Raw genomic sequence first — 24022 nt, 5'->3', positions numbered from 1 at the left:
GTAATCTAGAGAGTCGGGAAGTAATTTAGCACATGTTAAATGAAGATTCACTTGTGAAAATTGTTACTGCTAAGCAGGTTGGGGGTGGTTGGGGATAGAGAGTAAAAGAGTTGTGTATGGCCATTCTGTTTCTACCACCTCTAGAGTCAAACCTGTATTTTTCTCTGCTCTTCCTTCAAATGGTATTTTTTCCTTCTTTCTTCCCACTCTTTTGCTCTCTAGTTACTATTTTCCTAATCCATACCTAATGAATTTTTTTAGATAGTAAGATACTAAAATTTGGGTAAAGAGTTGGAATAGTGACATAGGAATTAGAATACTCTGTCAACTCATGTAATGTCACTGTGGCTCAGTTACCTTCATCTGTTACATGGGGGTGATGTTATCCAGCCCTGCAGGCTTATTATGCGGCTCAAATGGGAGAATGAATATGAAAGTGCTGGGTAAACCACAAAGCATAATAGAGATGTTGCTAATGAGAGTCAGTAGTTCCAGATACATTGAAATCTAATAGGGTTTCATTGTATTTTGTGTGTTGTATTTGTAACTTTAAAAAAATATATCACATTTCTTAAATTACGCTTGTGAAAACTCTCATCTAGGACATAATGAAGGTACTCTAGCAATGAAAGAAGGTGAAGTTCTCTACATTATAGAGGAGGACAAAGGTGACGGATGGACAAGAGCTCGGAGACAGAACGGTGAAGAAGGCTACGTTCCCACGTCATACATAGATGTAACTCTAGAGAAAAACAGTAAAGGTGCAGTAACTTATATCTAAAGTAACCAGGCACCTTTGTGCCGTGTGTGACATAGAAAGAGTAACATAAAATGAAAACACATTCAATAGGTTGAAAAAAATAAGAAAACTTAAAGGGCATCCAAGATTAATTGTTCACTATGTGAGCTGAGTGTAGGCTTGATCTTGTGAATATTACCACAAGAAACATTTTGTGGCACTTTACTGTTCGAGTAATGTTGGTGTGAAGCTTAATTGATGCCTTTTGCTTTATGTCCTGCTTAAGTCTGTGTGAAGGATTTGTGTTTTTCTGCCTTACAAATAGAATTTGATTTATTGGGCAGGAATTCATGGATAGTAATGCTCTCTGCCCCCTTTACTTCAGAAAACACAGTGACTATAGTGAATTTGAATAAGTGAAACTGCTCTGAAATGCCATGGAAAGCCGACTCCCCAAAGAGTGGTTTCTTCTAGGAGTTTGAGTTTGTAGCTACAGTTTTCAAGAAGAAAAATAGTAGTTGGAAATTTGGTAAAATAATAAAATCATTTTCATTTTCTTCCCTTTTCTTAACTTTGGTTTCCTAAAGGAAGAAAATAAACACGTAGCACATAATCTATTTAAATAGATTTTAAGAGAGTTGCAAAATAAATCTCCTGGTCTAGCTCTTAGGTGAATAAAAGAGATTTTGTTTGAGACCTCAAAATATTTTGAGGTTAACTGGTAATTTTCAATAATTTACAGGCTTCCTTCCAAACTAATCTTATACTTTGTATGTTTGATCTTGAAAATATCTTTTGGGAAATACCACTCTAGTGATTATTTAGCATTTAGCAGTTACACAGGAAAATACATAGTTATATAGAAAAATACACATTTGAAGATAGAGGAAATGTTGAATGGAGGGGAAGTTTTGACAGATTTTATTTTAAAGGAGAAAATTTTTGACTATCTGGGTTAAAGGAAGATACGTATACCACCCTTTAGGGCATTTTGTTATTTTAGCTGAATCGTTAGTTATTAGGATAGATAAATTTTTCCAGTTAATTTCAGCAAGCATTGTTGGAAACACTGTGCAGTCAAGGACTGTGCAGTGCTGGTTATGTGATCACACCCTGAGTCAGTGGTGTGGGGAAGTAAAGTGAAGAAGCAGTAAGATTGGTTTTTAATTTTGCCTATGTTTTAAATTCTCCTGGTATTTTCAGTAGCTGACTGTAAAATGATTAGAGACATTTGGGACAGGCACTTTAAACTGAACACCCCTTTTGGTTTTACCAAAGGTCTTCAGTAATTGTTCTTTTCTTTTTCCTCCTGGACTGCAGGTTCCTGAAGAGGGTTTCTGAGGAAATGGGCAAGATGTTGAAGGAGGTTACATGCAGCTGCTTTTGGGGGGAGGGTATTAGAGTTGTCAGGCTCAAAGAGAGTGAGAGAAGCAAGTTGCATGAGTGCATGTAGACATGATTATTTTTTACTAACTTCATTAGCATTTCCATACATTGTTTTTAAAAATCATACCAACCCTTAAGTTCCTAGTTCACAGTTATTCCCACAAAAGAAAAAGCCAACAATAGTGTACCATTTTTCTATTTATTTTATTGCTGTCTAATCAATAAAGAATGCAGAGCTGTCAAAAAATGTGTCTTACATTAGCGTCCCAACAGGATTGTCTCCCTCCCAGCTCTGTTTTAATTGGCTTTTAGACCCACTATCTGTCAGATCCTCGCCATCTGTCAGTGTCTGCCTGTGCCACCTCCGTGCTTGCTTAACATCCTGTTGCATGTCTAGAGTGACTGAGCTAGATTTTTCAGGCATGTCTTTAGATTCCCTTGTTCTTGTCAAAGCCTTTGTTTTGTTTTACATTTGTAGTGCAAATCACTTTGTCAAACATCTCCAGCACTAATGTTTCCATCCTAGTATTTGTGCACACTGCTATAACTTCCCCACTGCAAACATTCCAGTTTTGGCATTACGAAGAAGTAGCCTGTGAACCTGAAGTATTTATGATAAGAAAAAGAAAACATCTCTGCTGTAGCCTACAGCCCAGTTGAAAGAACTCTTTGAAACGTGATACATCTTCAGCACCTCAGTCTGGGAAGAATCTATAGTCAGCACTGAAATCCTGGCATAATAAACACAGAAGATACTCACCACCTCAAGACAAAGGACTGTTGTCAAAAGTCAGCTGCTTCCATTCAAATGCTGCCTTAAACTAGAGTGCCTAAATCTGTTGATTGCCAACACTACCACTACAGTATCCCACAAAGGGCTTTATGTGTCAGCTCAGTGCGACCTCCTTTAACTCTGCAGCACTACTGCAGCTACCGATGTAGCCTCGGTAGGTGGCTATTAGAGCTCTACCATATACAATGGTGCATCTTCAAATTTATGCATCAAACTAAAGACATGTCCAAGTCCATTTTACTTTCCTCAGTGTTTTTATGAGAAGTTTTATGGACCTCCCCCAATTGTCTTTTTATTTGGGGTTATGACGATCATGTTTGATAATTACAATGATAGTCTGTTTCCACGTGATGGTTTTGTTTGAACCTGATAAAATTTAGTGAAACTTTGTAATGATCTATGTGCACTTTTACTTGTAAAATGGAATTTCTGTATGTTTATACTTGTAAATAGGATTGTTGTTAGTGCTCCTGTTGCTCATGGTGTCCTGCCTCGCATTTGTGATTCTGTTAATGACTTGTATCTTAACTAATTTCTTAGTGGTGTTGTAATAGGGAGATGGGGCAGGTGGGGGGTTATTTGTACCACTGAATCTTCATTAATTTGATTCTTTACTGTTTTGAGGGGAGAAAGAACGTGAAATGGTTTGTGTATTATTGAATTTTAAGCAATATTTTAGAAGCTGTGTGACTGCTTTAATAACTTTTTCCCAGTGTTATTTGAATCATACTACCAGTTATACTAAAGCTAAATGACAATTGTGTGAAAGTTACTGCCTTCATAAGATCAAGTCACCACTGTTACACAGCTGACATATAGTGTATTACCTTTGCAGCTAGTAAACTATAAAGTTTAGATATTGAATCTCGTTACAGGGTTATTTATATAATGTGACATTATTCAGTACTGACAGACTACGTGAAGTAGTTTTAAAATCTAGTGCTATTTTTATTTTAAAGGTTAGCAATGAGGAGGAAATGTGATCTGGCTGTGTTTGTCTTCTGTACAAAGCCTGAAGTGCTTATGGTTTTTTGGCTAACAGCCACAGAGGGCAAAGTTTAAGACTATCTTGTAAGGACTAACTGTTCTTTTCAAGCTACTGTTTGTTTTTCTAAAAGCAGGATTTGCTTCCGTAGGAGGCAAGTTCCTTGACGTGGAATAGTGCAACCTGTATATGGGTTATTATAATAGGAAAGACATTTGTACTTGCACAGTTTAAATCATTCTTAAATTTTGAACATGTGAATTGTCCCAAAAAATCTTTAATTTTTTGGTAATTTTTACTCTCTTTGTGCACATGTTGATTTCTTAATGGTAAATCCTTCATTTAAAGATAGTGTTCTCTGTTGAGAATATTTTCATGGAATAAAACAATCTTTTCATGGCCTGTTAAGGTGTTTAGTGTGTGATCTTTCATTGCTCTGTGAACCAGAGATGTGATGATTTTGTTCTTGAATGTGCCAAGTCTCAGGTAATACAGAGTAGATGACAAATTCCGTAAGTGGGACAACTGTTTTTTTTCTTGCAAAGCAGTTTTGGAAATTTTATTCTAATTTTGGTTTCTCTAAGCTTTCCTAAAGGGGAAAAAAAAAGTTCACTGTCTCTATAGAGTGAATTTAAATTGCTTGCAATAATTTGGATTTATCTTTCTTCCCCAGTAGCTGTGTTGCATAGACTTTCCTTTTACACCATCTATCCACTGCGTCCATAAGAACTTTCCTTGTACCTCATAGCCCAGTCTAGCCACTACACGCTGGACAGCATTTCCTGTGCTCTGGCTTGATTCCTGATCAGTTACAACACCCAAGTCTTCCTGGCATTTCAAAGCATGGGAAGAACATTTGCCATAATTAGTGACACATTATCTGTAGCTTCAGAAAGTCTAATTTCAGAAGATTCACCTTTTAAAAAATGGAAATATGAAACTATGACTGCAAACTTTTAGAAACTCAGAAAAGGGAATAAAATTCAGGGTAGATGCTGAACAATGAGAGGCTGTGATTGTTGAGATGAAAATTTAGAGATCAGTCCCAAGTTTGGAAGTAGGAACACACAAAACAAAATAGTAGGAAAATAGTGTCAATTGTTAAAACTTCAGATGGACAGACATTTGGGGTGGGGAGCGCAAAACAATGAAAAAGGCTTTTATTATCGAAACTAAGATCAGGGAAATCACATCCTATTTGTGAGGGGAAGATAACATCCTTGTAACAATAACAACAAATGAAAAGGTTCTCCAGGCTCATTGAAAGGGATTTTATTTTGAAGAACGAACAGATTGTAAGTATTATCTGAAATACTTGGAACCAGAAGTGTTGTTGTTTTTTTTTTTATTTTTTAATATTTGCATTAAATACTTACCAGTTGAGCATCCTTAATCCCCAAATCCAGAATTTTCCAGTCAGCATTTCCTTTGAGCATCATGTCAGTGCTCAGAAAGTTTCAGATTTTGGAGTTTAGAATTTGGGATTCTCAACTTGTATTAGCTTAGGTTTAAAAAAAAATGCTTAAGAAACAATGAACTTATTTCTATGAGTTCCTATACCTAGGATCAATGTATTCCTGAGGATAGTCACTGTCAGGAATTAGGGAAACTACAGAAAACATAAGAGGCACCAAAAGATTGGGAAACTGGCAAACATACATTTTGAAGAGTAAATTCTGAGAGCAGTTGGACAACCACCCTTGAAAGTATTAGATAATGTTAGCTTTTAGGGGACAGTGTATTGGGCAACTGACTGAGGTTCCTAAGAATAAGCCATTTCAAAATAGCCTCATTTCTTTCTTTTGATACAAATGGGGGAATTCTAAGACACAATTCGTGTCTTGCTTTCAACACAATTTCAGTTTGACAAGATTTCTCACTTGTTTTTTGTGAGCTGTAACAGCACTGTTAGGGAGAATGGGAGCATTTGATGACCTGATTTGGTAAACCCAGAATCTCCACCCTGAGGAGTTTATATGTATATGTATGTTATGAACCATTATAAGATAAATGTATCACCCAGTTTAACAAATAGAATATTACCAGGTGGGTGCAGTGGAAACACTGTCTGAGTGTGGAGTGAGACAGATAAAAACTACAAGCTTCCAATTCTGGCAAAGCAAGATCAGCAATCCCCAACCATCTTACTCCCTCTCACCCTTTTCTCCATTCTCTTCTATGGCTGAGAGCTCCTGCCACTGGCTCTTGGCATATAGCCGGCACCCAGATGGTGCTGTGCTGATGTAGGAGGTGAGATGAGGGTAGGAAGTGAGATGGCGATCTGTTGCCTGTCCCCTCTCTTCAGGTGCCAGACAGTGGATAGTAAACTAATGATAGCGATCAGTTGAATGGGGGAAGTCACTGGAAGAGTTTGCAGTTCCTTGTGTCAAATCACAGGGGCGTCATTTACCTGGTGACAGCCATATAAAACAGATTATACCAACCCATTTGTTTAAACAACTTGAAAATTATTAGTGATTGATAAATGGTTGGTGCTACTTCTATCACTTGATAAAGTTTTATGTAAAGAATAAAATGAATTGATTTGTACACTGATTTATATATTTATGAATTTAATATCCCATTTATCAAATATTTTAAATATTCAATTGTATCTTGAGACTTGGCTTTTTCACTCAACATCATTTCTAAGATTTATCCTTGTTTATGCATAATTTTATTGTGTATAGTATTCCATTATAAAAGTATACACAATTTATCCATCCTCTTGTTGATGGACATTTGGGCTGTTTTGCTAATAAAAATATACTGCTTATGTATATCTATGTACATGTTTACTGATTTAAGAGTTTCTCTAAAATCTGTACCGAGGAGTAGAATTGCCAGGTCATCGTTATAGTTTTCATTACAATTTTAGATTCAAGGGGCACATGTTCAGGCTTATTACGTGGATTTATTGTGTGCTGCTCAGCTTTGGACTTCTAATGATCCTTTTGCTCAAATAGTGAACATAGTAACCAATAGGTATTTTTTCAAGCCTTTCTCCCCTCTCTTGCTCCCCGCTTTTTGGATCCCCAGTGTCTATTGCTTCCATCTTTATGTACATGTTTATCTAATGTTTTGCTCCCACTTAAAAGTGAGGACATGCAGTAGTATTTGGTTTTCTGTTTCTGCATTAATTCGCTTAGGATAATGGCCTCCAGCTGCATCCATGTTATTGCAAATAATATTTCATTCTTTTCCATGGTTGTGTAGTAGTCCATGGTGTGTATGTATCACATTTTTTTTTTCTCTCTTTTTTTTTTTGAGATGGAGTTTTGCTGTTGTCACCCAGCTGGAGTGCAATGGCATAATCTCGGCTCACTGCAACCTCCGCCTCCCGGGTTCACGTGATTCTCCTGCCTCCGCCTCCTGAGTAGCTGGGATTACAGGTGCCCGCCATCACACCCAGCTGATTTTTGTATTTTTAGTAGAGACAGGGTTTCACCATGTTGGCCAGGATGGTTTCAAACTCCTGACCTCAGGCCACCCGCCTCGGCCTCCCAAAGTGCTGGGATTACAGGCATGAGCCACCGTGCCTGCCCACCACATTTTCTTTATCCAGTCAACCACTAATGGGCACCTGGGTTGATTGTATGTCTTTGCTGTTGTGAATAGTGCTGTGATAAATAAACGAGTGCAGATGTCTTTTTGGTAGAATGATTTCTTTTCCTTTGGGTATATACCCAGTAGTGCAATTGCTGGGTCAAATGGTATAATTCTAGTTTCAGTTCTTTGAGAAATCTCCAAACTGCTTTCCACAGGGGCTGAACTAATTTGCATTTCCACCAACAGTGTATAAGCATTCTCTTTTTTTCACAACCTTGCCAACATCTTTTTTGTTTTTTTTCACTTTTCAGTAGCCATTCTGACTGGTGTGAGCTGATATTGTGGTTTTCATTTGCATCTCTCTACTGACTAATGATAGAAGTTTTTCATGTTTGTTGGCTGCTCGTGTGTCTTCTGAGAAGTGTCTGTTCATGTCCATTGCCCACTTTTTAATGTAGTTATTTTCTTGCTGATTTAAGTTCCTTACAGATTCTGGATATTAGTCCTTGGTCAGATGTGTAGTGTGCAAATATTTGCTCCCATTCTGTAGGTTGTCTGTTTAATCTGTTGATAGTTTCTTTTGCTATGCAGAAGCTCTTTGGTTTAGTTGGGTCTCAGTTGTCAACTTTTGTTCTTGTTGCATTTGCTTTAGAGGATGTAGTCATAAATTCTTTGCCTAGGCCAATATTTAGAAGAGTATTTTCTAGGTTTTCTTCTAGGCTTTTTATAGCTTGAGGTCTTTCAGTTAAGTCTTTAATTCATCTTAATTTTTGTGTATTGTGAGAAGTAGGTGTCCAGCTTCATTCTTCTGCATATGGTTAGTTTTCCCAGCACTATTTATTGAATAGGGTATACTTTCTCTATTATTTATTTTGTGAACTTTGTTGAAGATCAATTGGTTGTAGGTGTGCAGCTTTATTTCAGGGGTCTTTACTCTGTTCCATTGGTCTATTGTGTCTATTTTTGTACCAGTACCATGCTGGTTTGGTTACTGTAGCCTTGTGGTATAGTTTGAAGTCAGGTAATGTGATACCTTCCACTTTATTCTTTTTGCTTTGTTCCGTATGAATTTTAGAATGATTTTTTTCTAATTTTGTCAAAAGTGACATTTGTAATTTGATAGGAATAGTGTTGAATCTATATATTGCTTTGGGCAATATTGACATTTTAATGATATTCATTCTTCCAGTGCATGAACACTGATTGATTTTCCATTTGTTTGTGTCACCTATGATTTCTTTCAGCAGTATTTCAGCAGTCCTAGTTTTGTTTTTTTGTTTTTTTGGTTTTTTTTTTTGGTGACTATTGTAAAGGAGATTATATTCTTGATTTGGTTCTCAGCTGAATGTTACTGGTATATAGAAATGCTGCTGATTGTTGTACATTGATTTTGCATCTTGAGACTTTGCTTAAGTCATTTATGAGGTCTGGGAGTCTTTTGGTGGAATCGTTGGGGTTTTCTAGGTACAGAATCATCATCAACACAGAGAAAATAGGACTTCCCTTTTTCCTACTTTGGTGCCTTTTATTTCTTTCTCTTGCCTGACTGCTTTGGCTAGGACTTCCTTGATTTTCAGTTTTAAAATATAATGCCACATTTTCCTCCCAAAGTTATTGTAATATTTTTACACTCCTACAAGCATTGTATAAGGGTTATTCGTGTTCCATATCCTGGCCAGCACTTAGGAGTCAGACTTCAATTTTTGTCAGTTAAAGGATATAAAAGAGCATTTCATTGTAGGTTTCAATTGTTGCCCTGATTATTGATGTTGTGCATCTTCATGTTTACTATGTTTCCCCTTCTTGTAAAAACCCTGTTTTTATCCTTTTTGTTTTCGGTGGGGGGGAGGGGGGGGGTCAATTGTCTTTTTATATTTATTCATGGAAGTTCTTTATGTATTAAGGATGCTAATTGTGTTAGTTATCTCTTACTGTGTAACATAGCTGGCTGATTTTGGCTCAGGGTTTCTCATGAGGTCACAGTCCAACTGCTGACTGAGGTTGTAGTCACCTCAAGGCTTTGACTGGGGCTGGAGAGCCCACTTCCAAGATTATCCTTGCTGGCTGTTGGCCAGAGGCTACAGTTCCTTGCCATGAGGACCTCTCCATAGGGATACTCACAAGGTGGCATCTTGCTTTCCCCAGAGTGAGTGATCCAAGACTCAAGACAGAAGCTACAGTCTTCTCATAACCTATCTCAGATGCAACATACCATTACTTCTGCCCTGTGTGCTTGGTTGCACAAAGCCTGGTATAATGTGGGAAGGGACAACACAGAGTGTGAGCACCAGGAGGCAGAGAACACTGGGGGCCATCTTGGAGGCTGCCTACCATACTAATCTGTTGTCCATTTTATGTGTTGCCAATATTTCTGATTTTTCAGGTTCTCTGTGTTGTCTTTTGAATGAAAGTTCTTTTTAATGCAGATAGATTGTTATTTTATAATTAATGCTTTTTCTAACTTAAGAAATACTTGATTCAAAGTAAAATATATTTTACTATACAAGTATTACGATTTTGCCTTTCACATGTAGGTTCTTAACTCATCCACATTTTATTTTTCTGTATGACAAGAGGTAAGAGACCATTTTCCCCCTTTCATTTGCTTAACCAGTTGTTCAAGAATTAAAGTCATCCTTTCCCTTGCTGATCAACAGTATCACTCTGTCATGTTAAATTTCTGATGATACCTTAATTACTGTAGCTGAATTATGAGCTTTCATATCTGGTAGGCACCACCAACCGGTGACCACTGTAAATAAATTTCTTGGTTTTGGATTTTGTAATTTTTACTCCAGACCTGTATGAGGACAGGCGTGTGGTTGCAGATCCTCACTGAAGATTATAGTCATTATAATTATTTTCTTCCTGGAGCTGTATGTGAAGACAGACAGTCATGTTTCCTGGCAACCTCCCTTTGCTGGCAGATGAATGTTTTCTATTCCATTAACAGGGACCCTTTAAGGAGTCCTGCTTAATGGAGGCATTTTAAGTTCCCCCAAGACAGACACTCTCATTCATTGAGCTGACGTTACTCTTTGCCTCTAGGTCTGTCCCGGCTCCTAAGTTCTCATAAGGAGTTGATTCAAATTTGCTGTACCTTTTTCAGGTGCGGCGGGGGGAGAAGTTTGTTCCTTGGGGATTTCTATCAAGGTTGATCATACACTAAAAGGTATGTTTATTAAAATGTATTCAGGATTTAGTTATGGGTGAGAGGGCTAAGAGCATCTGAACCACCATATTGCCGGAAGTAGAAATGTGCTTTGGTATGTTTCAACAAAAAACAACATATTATGGCACCTTTAAAAAAAATGTGGCACATTTTTAAAAACCATCACAGGGCGATAGTTAAGTTACAGTGTAACTTCTGTCACCAATAAATCATAGTTTTTAAAGGCTATTTAACATCGTGGAGAAATTTTCACAGCCAGTTTAAGACAAATATAAAAGTTGGTATGGTCCTAATACTATGTAAAAGAGAAGGAAAAACAGATTATTAAATGTTTGACAGTTGGTGGCAGAGTGACAGGATATGTTAAAGTCTTACATTCCAAATTCTGTACAATAGGGAAAGTTGAGAGGGATATTGATAAACTAGAAAGAAAGTAGAAAGTATCCCCCTTGCTTAATGAGAAACCTAGAAAGCCAACCTAGGAAACACATTGTTGTACTTATCAGCTAGAGGAAAAGGTAACAGTTGATTACTCTGAAATATGTGAAGAGATGTTCTGTTCATAACATCTGGGTGCCCAGTTTGTACAGGCTGCTATGCTGCACATGGAATTCAATGAGGTAAACTTGGCCTAACTACACCTGCTAGCAAGTACCACAGCTTGAGTCTGAACCCAGGTCCTGTGCAGCTGTTTCTACCTTGTGTCACTATCACTCTGTCTCCTAATCCAGGAATATTAAACTTTTCATACCACTTTCATTCATTTTGGTTTACCATCAGGATATGGTGCCTAGGGAAGAGCATGCCTGAGGTGGCTAAGAGGTAGAATTACTGTACCAAGATGAATTGTTTAATATGAAAGAGACTGGATACAACTGTTTCACAAAAAGATATATTTTCATTCATGAGTATTTACATTTTTCGTATTTGTTTAAAGAATATCATATAACTGATACCTTCTGAAATGGTTCAGGCTTTTAAACTCTTCTATTTACACTTATCTGACATGGAATTAAAACTAAAATGGTCAAATACCATGATAATAGAAAGCAACCAGCCAACATAGCTAGGTCTTCTCTTAAATTTGCTGATCAACATTAGCAGTAGTTATCTTAATAATAAATTATTCATTTAAAAATCAGTAGTAATTTTAGACAATTCATAAATAAGTGTGCTCTGTGCAATTTACACGTTTAATATCCTGTGGATACTAAAAGCTTGTATATTGTCAGATTTGCACATTATTACTTTATCAAATAGTAAGCTTTCCCAAAGATGAAGCTGGGGAAACTTGAAAAGATATTCTAAAAGTTCTCTGGAGAGTTATCAAAGCTCTGCCTGCTTTACAGGAGGAGGTTCCAATTTGCGTGAGAGGGCAGTTAAAATCTGGTTGAATTTCTCGTATCTCTCTGCCTGATTGACTTGTGCACCTTTGCTGCCCCATAGCAATCGCATTTGAAATTCAGTCTTGCAGATTTCATTCATTTCTTCATCTGGTTGAAAACCTAATCAAAACAAAACAAACAGAAAGTTACTTCAGTTCTGTCTAAGTAGACTGAAAGCTTGCTTAAAGTAGAATCAAAATGAACTACTACTCTCTCTCAGAACTTTAAAAAATGTCCCCAAAGAAAAATATAGGATCTATTCTGTATAAGGGAGAGCAGAGTCCCACCCTGCAGAACATGAGCACCTTCAGAGAAGAAATAACAGGTCAACTCATTAAAAACAATAGCGTGAAACTGGTTTGTACAGACCACCGTGGGAAATAGTGCTGTGGGAAGGAGGGTTCATGGCACCTAGGAGTTTGTTACTTGTTTTTACCAACTTTACGGATGTACAGTTTACATGTCATATGATTCACCTATTTTTGGCTGTGCAGTTTGATTTATGACGGTAAGTCTATATAAACCATCACTACCAGACTTAGAACACTTACATCACCTTAGTACCTCTTTGCTGTCAATTCCTGTTCCTACTGCAGACCTCAGTCAACCACTGATCTGCTTTCTGTTGCTACTGTTTTGCCTTTTCTAGGAATTTGGGATAAATGGAATCATCCACTATGGACTTTTTAATGTGTGACTTCTTTCACTTAGCATGATGTTTTTGAGATTATTCCATATGTTGCATGTGAATAATTCATTTTTACTGATCAGTATTCAGTTTTATGGACATGCCATATTTTGTTTATCCATTCACCAATGGATGACATTTGGATTGTTTCCGTTTTCTGGCTGCTATGAGTAACTGATTGTGAACATTTGTGTACAAATCTTGTGTGGACATGTGTTTTCATTTCTCTAGGAAAGGAATTATTGGGTCATATGGTAAGTATATGTTAACTTTTTTTTTTTTTTTTTTTGAGACAGAGTTTTGTTGCCCAGGCTGAAGTGCAATGGCATGATCTCAGCTCACTGCAACCTCTGCCTCCCGGGTTCAAATGATTCTCCTACCTCTCAGCCTCCCGAATAGCTGGGATTACAGGAATGCTCCACCATGCCCGGCCAATTTTGTATTTTTAGTAGAGACAGGGTTTCTCCATGTTGGTCAGGCTGGTCTTGAACTCCCGACCTCAGGTTATCTGGCCACCTTGGCCTCCCAAAGTGCTGGGAATACAGGCGTGAGCCACCGTGCCCGGCCCCCAGATGGTGACTTCTATTCATTCAGTTAACATGCTTTGAGCCCCTCCCCATTCACCTGGTCTGGTCTATGCTGATGAGCAGATCTCTGCCTTTCCTGGGTTCACTGTCACTTACAGCAATGGGAACTTGCTATGTAAATCTACATTAGGATCAACTGAAAAATTCCATCAGCGACCTTTAAAGTGATTTAGAGCTGCAGAACAGCTTATGGCACACTTTTCTAAAAACACAGCCTGATGTACTGGCTTATGCAACATCCATGGTAATGTATTAATTGGCTTTGTCTAAGTAGGCACTCTGATATTTGTTGACTTGTTTTTATTGTTTGAGTAACATACAGCCAATCCTGGAGAACTTTTTGAGGAAGAAAATGAAACAGGTACGTGGTACTTATAACCACAGCAGACGGTGCAAACGACTGAGTCCCACATTCTGGTTCTGAGGCAGCTCCCTTTTGGAATTAAATGAATGGAGTCTCCTGCCCCCACATAGTTCTTAACCTTGTGACTCAAACTATGGGTCCTTGAAGAATTTTTGAAAATTATATAGTAATGGAAAATAGTCATCCCCGATGACTGCCTTGGCAAAGCCCTCCTTGCTGAATGGTCTTTCTGCCATCACACCTTCAGCCCTCCAGCCTTCCTCCACACAGACACCAGAGTAATTTACTTTAAAACAGAAATCTGACCATGTTGCACCCTCCCATGGTTAAACCCTTCACGGGCTGTTCTTCAGCCATGGTCTATGTGGAAGGCCCTTCCCAGCTGCACCTCCCTCGGTAGCCTAGTTGGCCATTCCTTAGGTCATACCTTGTACAAATCTAAACCCCGGTACTTGTGGATCCCAGTTTTCACCAAGCTCTCTCAGTGGCTTTGCTTGGGTTGTGCCGTCTGAGTGGAATTCCCAGCCTGCTTGCTGGTAACTACTTTTGTCCTTTAACAATCAATGCAGTGTTTTCTGGGAAGCTGTCACCAGGTGCTTCCTCTTTCCTAGCATCTCTGACCAAATCAGTCCCTTCCCCTAAGTGCTCCCACAGTACACACTGCGCTTATCGCTGCATGCTGAGATACCTGCTTACATTCCTCAGGACATCCAGTTAGCGTGGTGCCGCGCACATGCCGCATCTGTGATAAATGCCGGCCGGGCTGACTGAGGAGGCTGCTTTCTGTCACCATAGCACTTATAAGAAAGATACGTTTACACATTGTAGAAGCGCCCCACACTTTCCAGGATGTGTCTGATGATAAGAGCAGGGGAGCTCACTTCACAGGAATGCAGATAAATGAGGTCTGAATAAAACTCCACCTCCTCATCTTGGCACATCACCTTTTCTAATCTCACCTATTAGAGGTACTATTAATAAGTGGTAGGCAAGTTGGCCAATTCTTGCTCTGTTGCCCAGCACCCAGGCTGGAGTGCGGTGGTGCATTCTCGGCTCACTGCAACCTCCACCTCCTGGGTTCAAGTAATTCTCCTGCCTCAGCCTCCTGGGTAGCTGGGATTACAGGCATGCACCACCACGCCCAGCTAATTTTTGTATTTCTAGTAGAGACAGGGTTTCATCATTTGGGCCAAGCTGGTCGTGAACTCCTGACTTCAAGTGATCCACCTGCCTCAGCCTCCCAGAGTACTGGGATTATAGGCGTGAACCACCGTGACCGGCCCCAATTCTTTCTTGACCCCTTCTCTCTGTTTATTCTATACCATTGAACAAAAGGAACACTTCAAGAAGAAAGGAGAAAAGGGCACTTGAGTCATTCTGGAATTAAGAGGAAGTAATAACCAGCCATATAGGAAATGGAAGTCCATTCTTTAATCCTTCCTCTTTAGTCTTTTTCTAAGTGAAGTCAGCCATGCTCTTCCATTCCTTCATTTCAATTACTATACAGTGTTAGAGAAAAGCTTACAAAAACCACCTCTCACCTGCCAGGATCCTCTCAGCATTCATCCGGTAGCTGTCCGTGGCCTCGGCCATCAATCGTGCTGTTGCCAAATGGTTCAGCGTGATTTCACAGCTCTGGTCATTTTTTTCCCACATATCGGTTCCTTCAAAAGTGACAGCCTGGCGCTCCATTAAGGTCACAAGGGGCATCAGCAGTGGGACTGATACATTATTTGGGGGAACACATGTGGACTCTGAAGAATAAGGAGTAGAGTTTTCCATATCAGATGTTTTCCAAAGTTAAGCACAGAATGAGGTGACTCAGCCCTTGTCTTGTTATAGCAACTGCAGCCTTCTACAAGCAATGCTGTCATCTGATAAAAGCCCTGATGAGCCATCCACAGTGCTGCAGATAACTCAGGGCCTCATAACATGCCCTGTGTACTTGTACTCCACTCCCCAGCAGGGTAGCCCTGTGCTTGCTTTGCCCACGTGCTCACCTCTGCCTTCATGCAGGATTTTGCTGAAGGGCTTCAGCTGTTTCTCATAGAGAATGGCAGTTTGGGTGTACTGGTGCCGCAGAGCAGTCCACGTCTTTTCTAACCTTGTGATCTGGAAGAAAGGTAGTGTTCTGGGAAACGTTCTTTTTAAAATTACCTTTTTGTGGCCGGGCGCGGTGGCTCATGCTTGTAATCCCAGCACTTTGGGAGGCTGAGGCGAGTGGATCACTTGAGGTCAGGAGTTCAAGACCAGTCTGGCCAACATGGTGAAACCCTGTCTCTACTCAAAACACAAAAATTAGCTGGGCATGGTGGCGTGTACCTGTATTCCCAGCTACTCGGGAGGTTGAGGCGGGAGAATCGCTTGAACCTGGGAGGCGAAGGTTGCAATGAGCCAAGATCGTGCCACTGCACTCCACCCTAGGTGACAGAGTGAGACCCCGTCTCAAAAAAATAAATAAAATAAAATTACCTTTTTGCTTAAATTTTGGAACAGATGATAAGATACACATGGTAAAAATGTCAAAGTGATTGAAAGCAGGGTAGAGAGGAAAAGTAATCCCCCATCCTCCCCATCTGCATTGCTGTTAGCCCATCCCAGAGATGAAAACTCTCCAACTGCCTGTGCGTGTGTGCTTCACATAACACCTGGCCTGCTGGCCAGTCCACTGTCAAAATTCAAGGCAGTATTGGATGAGAGGAAATAAACACGATGCAAAATAAAGCACCTGAATGAAAAATTGTAACTCTTGCTATAATAGAAATCAGCATTATCAGGAAAATATGGCAGAATTGATAAGTCGCTTATTTTAAATATGGATCCTAGAAAATTCCATTGTACCTGAAGAATTCTGAAAGCTCTTGAAATAAAACTGGAATTGACCTCCCCAAAATTCCTGTCTATATGCACACCCCTTTTAAAAATAAATACATGCATATTATACTACATAAACCATACCTATTCCTTGCCTCAAAAGCATTCAGTATAAGTACATATAGAACAGCCTTATTTTGTTAAATTTCTGCATAATAGTCCACTGTATGGATAGCTATAGTTTAACTAGTCTCTTAAAGAGTTTTATGACTTTTTTTTCTTTGAGACAGGGTCTTACTCTGTTGCCCAGGCTGGGGTGCAGTGATGCGATCACAGCTCACGGTAGCCTCAACCTCCCAGGCCCAGTGATCCTCCCACCTCAGCCTCCTGAGTAGCTGGGACAACAGGCATGAGACACCATGCCTGCTACTCATTTCTTTTCTTCTGCAGGTAACTCAGGACCTAATTTTCCTCTGGAACAATTTAGTCAGCAGCAGCATATTACCACTGACTCTGACTGTCCTGAGATAAATGGTCCCCAAGTCATACCCTAAAACCAGCAAGGCTGTGTTAAGTTTTCTACATGAAACAAGGCCAGGGCATTAGTATTTAGGGAATAAGAGCCAACTTTGTGTCAAATATTTGAAGAATTTCATTTAATCTTCACAATGCCCTTTAAGACAGGTATTTTGGTTTCGTTTTACAGATCAGAAAACAGAAGCGATTAGGTAACTGCCCAAGGCTTCCCAGCCGGTATGTGGTAGAGCTGAGACTCATTTACTTGGCCTTGAAGAGCTCCTGTATCCAAAAGGAAGGTGAGTAGGCTCAGCACCAGCAGATGTGCTGTGAAGAAAAGGCTGTGGCTGGCCTTCCTCCTGCTGCCCACCATGCTGCCCTTCCTTCTGTAGACCCCTGCTCCCTACCCACTCCCCGAGGCATTGCCTTTCTGAAAGAAGCCTCTGGGTCTGGGCTAGGCCCGTCTCCTGGACGTACTCTCTTGACACTAGAAGCTGAGAAGAGAAGGTGGCACATGTGGCTATAGTGTAAGGGCTGGGTTGGATGGTAACACGCAAAGTAATGTGACTCTTTTTTTGGGCTTTCCCTGGGTATGCCACTTCCCCCTAGGCCATTGAATGCTCCGGAGGACTGTGTCCTGTCACTGCTGATGTGCTCCAGAAGAGAAAGGCTGACACTGTTAAAAGGCAGGGAGCCACCTACAAAGCATGGTAATGTGGTTGGGGACAAGTCCCTAACCGCTGAGTTTGATGTCATGGATGACAACCATGTGATCCCACAAAACATCCCCTTTACCAGTCTCAGGGGAAGCTCTGGGCTGGAAGGCTTTACCCACAGCCTGGCCTGTTGGCTCTGCTGTCAAAATTCTAGGCAGTTTTAGATGACAGGAAATAAACATAATGCACATTAAAATACCTGAATGAAAAAATGATAACCCCTGTTATAGTAGAATTAGGTATATCATGAAAATCTGGCAGAACTTATGGACTGCTTATTTCAAATACCAATCCTACAAAATTCCAGGCTACCTGAAGAATTTTGAAAGCTTCTGAAATATAATTAGAATTGACCCCCCAAAAATTCCCGAAGAAGGCACTAAGTTGTTCAACCTTTTATTTTTAAGGTGACCTTGCTAATTTAATGCAAGTAAATTCTATTCCTGCCATGATCTGACTTGCGGGACATGTGATTGTGGCTGTTTCCCAGTGGCAATGATGGAATTTCAATGAGCACCTGGCAGGATTTCGGATATAGCCTGTGGCTATGAAACAGCCAAGCCGAGTGACCAGCGGTTTTGGTGTTACTAGAAGGTTTTGCTGGCTGGATTGTAAATTCATACTCAAGTCCTCCAAGCACCCAGGGCTTGGGAGAACAGAAGTGGGAGTGCCGATCCTAAGCGATAAAGATGGCAGCATGACTTTCCTCTCTGAGGCCTGCTTGATTTCAGATACAGATATTCATGTTTGACACTCATCCTAAAAAACCCCTGGCACAGCAGATAAATTCAAATGCCCAATTTCAGAAACGGTAATTAGGGAGTTCTATGGCAGATGGACCAGGAATCTGAGCTTTTTAATAGGACAGTCTGTTTTAGGTGACCTGAACTAAACTATTCTAAGGATTCTCTGATAGAAGCTCTGCCAGTGTCTCATTTCCCAAGGATTATACTAAACTGCCCACACACCTGGCGACCCAGATGGAGGCAGTCTCTTTCTTATACGACACACTTTAGCCAGATGTCTCATCCTAATTGGTTCTCCATGAATCACTACTGTTCATGAGGATAACACTTGCCACTGTACATCAAAGAGAAAGCATGGACTGTCAGCAATTATCTACTACTTTAAAAATAGACCCCAGAGACTGGGTGTGGTGGCTCACGCCTGTAATCCCAGCACTTTGGGAGGCTGAGGTGGGTGGATCACCTGAGGTCAGGAGTTTGAGACCAGCCTGGCCAACATAGCAAAACCCTCCCTCTACTAAACATACAAAAATTAGCGACGTATGGTAGCCCATGCCTGTTATCCCAGCTACTCAGGAGGCTGAGGCAGGAGAATCACTTGAACCCGGGAGACAGAGGTTGCAATGAGCCAAGATCACGCCATTGCACTGCAGCCTGGACAATAGAGTGAGACTCCATTTCAAAAAAAAAAAAAAAAAAAAAATAGACCCCAGTCCAGGCACAGTGGCTCATGCCTGTAATTCCAGCACTTTGGGAGGCTCAGGCGGGCAGATCATTTGAAGTCAGGTGTTCGAGGCCAACTTGGTGAAACCCTGTCCCTACTAAAAATACAAAAATTAGCTGGGTGTGGTGGTGCATACCTATAGTCCCAGCTACTTGAGGCTGAGGCATGAGAATCACTTAAGCCTGGGAGGCGGAGGTTGCAGTGAGCTGAGATAGAGCCACTGCACTCTAGCCTAGGTGGCAGAGTGAGATTCTGTCTCAAAAAAGAAAAAAAAAAAAGACCCCAAACACTTAGGACACTGTCCCCTAAATGAAGCAGCTTTCACTAAGATTCAATTTACTTTTGCGATTGACTAAAATAGTCTGATTTGCCAAACATGGCATGCAGATCTCTTTACAGAACATTAAGTACACATAAAGTAATCGGAAATTTACCTGTGGCATTTCCAGGGCTTTCATGAGAGCTGAGAAGGAATAGAGGTCCCCCATGGAATCCTTCAGTTCCACTGCCACCTGGATGATCTTACTCAGAGTGGCTGCTCGGTCCTCCAAAGCGCCCGTGCAGCCCAGAATGTACACTGCAATGCCGATGGCCATCGTGCTGTGTCTGAAAGCGAGGAGATCAGTGGTCAGGTTCAGGGCCAATGAGACTAGGAGAAAACCAAACCAAATCAGCCAAGAGCAGGGCTGTTTTTGTGCCATTTGCTGCTATTGCTCTAAAATGTGCTGGCAGCACAGTTTAGATGGCCAATCTCAACAGAGAACGCCCCTTAGCAGGCTGACTGTGAAGGGCCAAACTAGGCCACAGAGGGTACACTTTCAGTCAGAAAGCAAGATGTCCCCGGACAGGGCCATGTTCAACCCTGGACCTGGGGGCACAAAGAGGGAGCTCCTGAGGCAAAGCTGTTCAAAAGTTGCATGTGGCTGCTAGTACCCTGTACCATGAGAGGTCCGTGGAGACAGCGGGTCCCCCAACACGCTCTGAGAATCTCTCCTCAGGGAAGCCCAGGGCCACCTCCACTGGGCCCCCTGGACTTGGGGATGGAAGGGACAGGAAAATGAGGACATTCTTGGTCCAGGACAATAACATGGCTATCAGAACAAAGGCAGGAAAGAGGAGGTAAGAATGGTGTTATCCAGCCCCACTCCAGAGGCCAGGAAGTGAACGGGGAGGAGGGTAAAGATTGATGGGCTGGAATGTGCCTGTAAGGCCAGACCCTAATAAAATCAAAATCTCATTTTCCCCAACAATCCTCCCTTTTCTCATCCTAAACTACACAGGTCAACCTCAGAGACCCAAAACAGGAAGCAGGGTGATCTTTCCTCCGCGTGACAACAGGACTAATATGAATGGGGTCAGTCCGCTGCAAAAGCATAGACTGTGATCCCCTTTCCTTCCCACTGTAAATCAGGACCCAGGAGTTCACTGCTTTAGACCAGAATTGCCTCAGTTTCTTCCAGGCTGTGGTACAAGTGCTGGAGGCAAAGCCCCAATGTATAGCTAGAGTTACTAAAATACAGCATGCATTTGAACTGCAGGGCCACTCTGTCCTGAATGTTCAGAGCTTGGGATGTTACTCCACGCTGTGCTCTCTGTGTGTCCAGGTGTGTTGGTTTGTCTCTTGCTGTCCTTGAGCAAAGGGCAGCAGGGATTCACTGAGTGCTTAGCATCACTGAGTTCTCTAATGTTTGTTGAACAGGTAATGAGCTCTGCCTCCAAGTGTGTTTGCACACATATGCATGTATGGGGCTCACTTGCAGTGTAAGCTTAGGCTGGTACCTAACTGCTCCACCCCTCAGGTTCTTCATTTGTAAAATGGGAGCAAGGGTTGTGAGAAAGAGAGACTGTGTATGGGAGTGAAAATAATTTAAGTGAGCCAGGTCTCAGGCCTGTAATCCCAGCACTTTGGGAGGCCAAGGCAGGCAGAATGCTTGAGCCCAGGAGTCCGAGACCAGCCTTGGCAACATGGGTGAAACCCCATCTCTACTAAAAATACAAAAATTAGCCAGGCGTGGTGGCACATGCCTGTAGTTGCAGCTAGTCGAGTGGCTGAGGAATGAGAATGGCTTGAACCCAGGAGGCGGAGGTTGTAGTGAGCAGAGATCGGGCCACAGCACTCCCGCCTAGGTAACTAGAGAGACTATCTCAAAACAAAAAGAATAATAACTAAAGTGCCTGGCACTGGCAGGCGCCTAATAAATAGCAGTTGTTACTAGCGCTGTCTCTGTGCATGTCTCTCCCTCTGTATCTTGGTCCATTTTGCCTCTTTGTCTCCATCTCTTTCCTCTTTTCTCCATTTATCTCCTTTTCCTGATTTGTCTTTCTCAATTAATGGATCCAAACATAGACCTAAAATATATTTTTATTATTTGTTTTTTTCCGAGACGGGGTTTTGCTCTGTTGCCCAGGCTGGAGTGCAGTGGTGTGATCACGGCTCACTGCAGCCTTCACCTCCCTAGCTCAAGGGATCCTCCTGCCTCAGCCTCTCAAGTAGCTGGGACCACAGGCATATGCCACCATGCCCAGCTAATTTTCGTGTTTTCTGTAGAAACAGGGTTTTGCCATGTTGCCTGGCTGGTCTCGAATTCCTGGGCTCAAGTGATCTACCTCCCTTGGCCTCCCAAAGTGCTGGGATTATAGGCATGAGTCACCATGCCCAGCTGTTATCTGATACATTTTTGGGAGTGTTGTTATCCATTTGCAAAATATTAACATTGACAGAACATTTTAGATGTTGCTTTTAACTATAAACTCACTTCCCATGCTGCATTCCATTGATTCTTTATTCAGTGTTTTCTCCCCCTATGTTTTAATGACCCTCTAGTGTTACATCAATGGTTAACTGAATGGTTACATCCATTCACTCAACCAACATTTGCCTGAAACCTCCTGGATACACCGACTGTGGGAAAAACAACTCGGGCTGGCAAATCTGCAGCAAAAGCTCCCGTGGTTGGCAAGAGGAGGCATTCAGATGTCACATGAAGGACACTTCCAGAGCAGTATGCCTGGAATGGGTGAGGTGGTAAATTAAAAATAAAGGGTGGTTTTGTATTTGATTCTCAAATGCAAGAAGGTGATGTCATGTGACATATCAGGACCTCTATAACCTTGGCCTTTATTTAATAAACACATTGTAATTAATAAAACTACTCCCCAGGCTCTTAAAAGAAGATCCCACAGGTCACAAGAAACAAGCTAAGAAGCAAGACCCCAGGCAAGAGGCAGTCAGGAGAAAAGAGAAATAAAGTGGAAAGTCAGAAAACAGCCAAGAGAGAAGCCCCAAACAAACCTGTCGCCCTCAGCCTGTCCCAGCACCCTGACTGATACTAAGAAAACAAGGCTCAGATTCATGAGGCCTGGAAGCTGGGGGGTTTCAGGCTGAAATGTCTCATGGAAGAAACGGCAAAGTGTGGTGGCACAGCTCCCCTCTGCTGATAGAACGGAAGCTAGCGGAGCTGGGAGGCCAGGCCCCTGGGGCAGGAGGGAAAAAGGGGACACCCGGAGAGAGGCTGGAACCTAGAAAAGTCTCATTAGGAAGAGCAGGGAAATTCAGAAGTGGGATCTAGAATCCCCCAAAGGCCTAAGCAATGGGCATTCCCGAACAAAGTCCGCACGGCCCCACTTCTTCACCTCCGTCCTCCCACACGGCTGCAATTCAGCGTTCTCGGTAGTTTCTATGGGATGTACCACGGCTGCGAGACCAAAACAGCAGCAGCATGGGAGTCATCTTATCTGCTGTACAGCCGAGGAAACTCCAACGCAGCAACATCCACCCCCCCAGAGGTGGCTCTTTACCCTGAGAACAGTAAATTCTAACTAAAAAAAGTTAGATCCTTCAATCATCAGTCACATTGCAGGTGCCCGAGAGTGACGTGTGGCTGGTGGCTACTGTAATGGTCAGTGCAGGACGTGTCTGTTACCACAGAAAGCTGTCTGGACAGCACTGTGATCTGGAACTTCATGGAAAGCCATGGGCAGTCAGTCATGGCAACTAGGACATGGGCTGGACAGACAGAAAACTTAACAAGACAGTCCTGCCCAAATCAACTTAAAAAAAATGTGTCAAAAAGGCCAGCTTTTGTGGTAATACGGATATCTAGTCTAGCGCTTTTCTTAAAAACATACCTCATTGTTGGTGTCTTTCTAATTCCTAAACACTCCATTTCAATGGACACCCAGGGCCCTGGCTTTTCATGAGAAGAGGGGAGGGATGCCTCGGAGGCCCCGGGCCAGTGCCGTCATCCCCGACCTCTGACCCTATTTGTCCACCCCTCAAAGAAAACACTGTCTAGACTCTGCTCTTCCCAGCCTTTCCCACAAACTCCTCCTAATTCCTCAAGCAATCTTAACTCCCAAAGACACAAAGGCGCAGCTTGCTGGGCAGGAGTCTCCACCGTGCTGGGGCCCCAGCTCTGCCCCAGGCTGCAGGATCTGTGACTCCTGCTCACACAGGCCAATTGAGTCACTGGCTTCGGGCCATCTGTTCTCTCCATCCACGCCTCTAGGAGCAGGGACAGGAACACATTCTTTGTTCCTGAGTTGTGCTGTCTCTGTGTGCAACCCCAGGATTCTCAGGCTCAGGCTCTGGGAAGAGTCGCTGTAGGCCATGCGCCCTGAAGCGCTGTTACCCCAGGGCTAGGCTGGTGCTGAGCCTGTCCCTGTTCTAAAACCTGCTGCTCTGATGCCTGCAAGGAGCTGGGAGGGTCGGAAGTGCAGAGGACAGCACTGCTCACCTTTCAATTATGTCCAGGCGCAGCTGGTGTCCGTGAGGCAAGGTAATGAGTTCCAGGCCTGAGCTCACCCCCATGTTCCTCCTCATCTCTTCAGAGACTTCAAGTATCCTAGCAACCTGTCA

At 41.8% G+C, this 24022-nt stretch overlaps 2 protein-coding genes across 5 annotated transcripts in view; one reads left to right on the top strand and one right to left on the bottom strand.

Moving 5' to 3' along the window:
* The window catches only part of FNBP1L (formin binding protein 1-like), a 117840-nt gene extending 100629 nt beyond the window's left edge, over positions 1–17211 (top strand). For 2 of the 3 annotated variants that reach the window (XM_011991514.1, XM_011991513.1), the window contains 2 exons: positions 603–761; positions 2060–4311. In XM_011991514.1, the coding sequence (XP_011846904.1) occupies positions 603–761; positions 2060–2067 (167 nt within the window). In that variant the 3' untranslated portion in view covers positions 2068–4311. Of the gene's footprint in view, positions 1–602; positions 762–2059; positions 4312–10561; positions 10625–17168 lie in introns of those variants that run through there. The other variant, XM_011991511.1, reaches the window with a different exon arrangement.
* BCAR3 (breast cancer anti-estrogen resistance 3) overlaps positions 11501–24022 on the bottom strand; it is a 154950-nt gene continuing 142428 nt past the window's right edge. For both annotated transcript variants that reach the window (XM_011991515.1, XM_011991516.1), the window contains 5 exons: positions 23901–24016; positions 19599–19770; positions 15649–15760; positions 15190–15402; positions 11501–12129 (listed from right to left, as the gene is read on the bottom strand). In XM_011991515.1, the coding sequence (XP_011846905.1) occupies positions 11951–12129; positions 15190–15402; positions 15649–15760; positions 19599–19770; positions 23901–24016 (792 nt within the window). In that variant the 3' untranslated portion in view covers positions 11501–11950. The remainder of the gene's footprint in view (positions 12130–15189; positions 15403–15648; positions 15761–19598; positions 19771–23900; positions 24017–24022) is intronic.

Source organism: Mandrillus leucophaeus, unplaced genomic scaffold (genome assembly GCF_000951045.1).
Source record: "Mandrillus leucophaeus isolate KB7577 unplaced genomic scaffold, Mleu.le_1.0 Scaffold397, whole genome shotgun sequence".
Classification (NCBI taxonomy): domain Eukaryota; kingdom Metazoa; phylum Chordata; class Mammalia; order Primates; family Cercopithecidae; genus Mandrillus; species Mandrillus leucophaeus.
The sequence above is the reverse complement of the archived record's forward strand: the minus strand, read 5'-3'. Positions and strand labels throughout refer to the sequence as shown.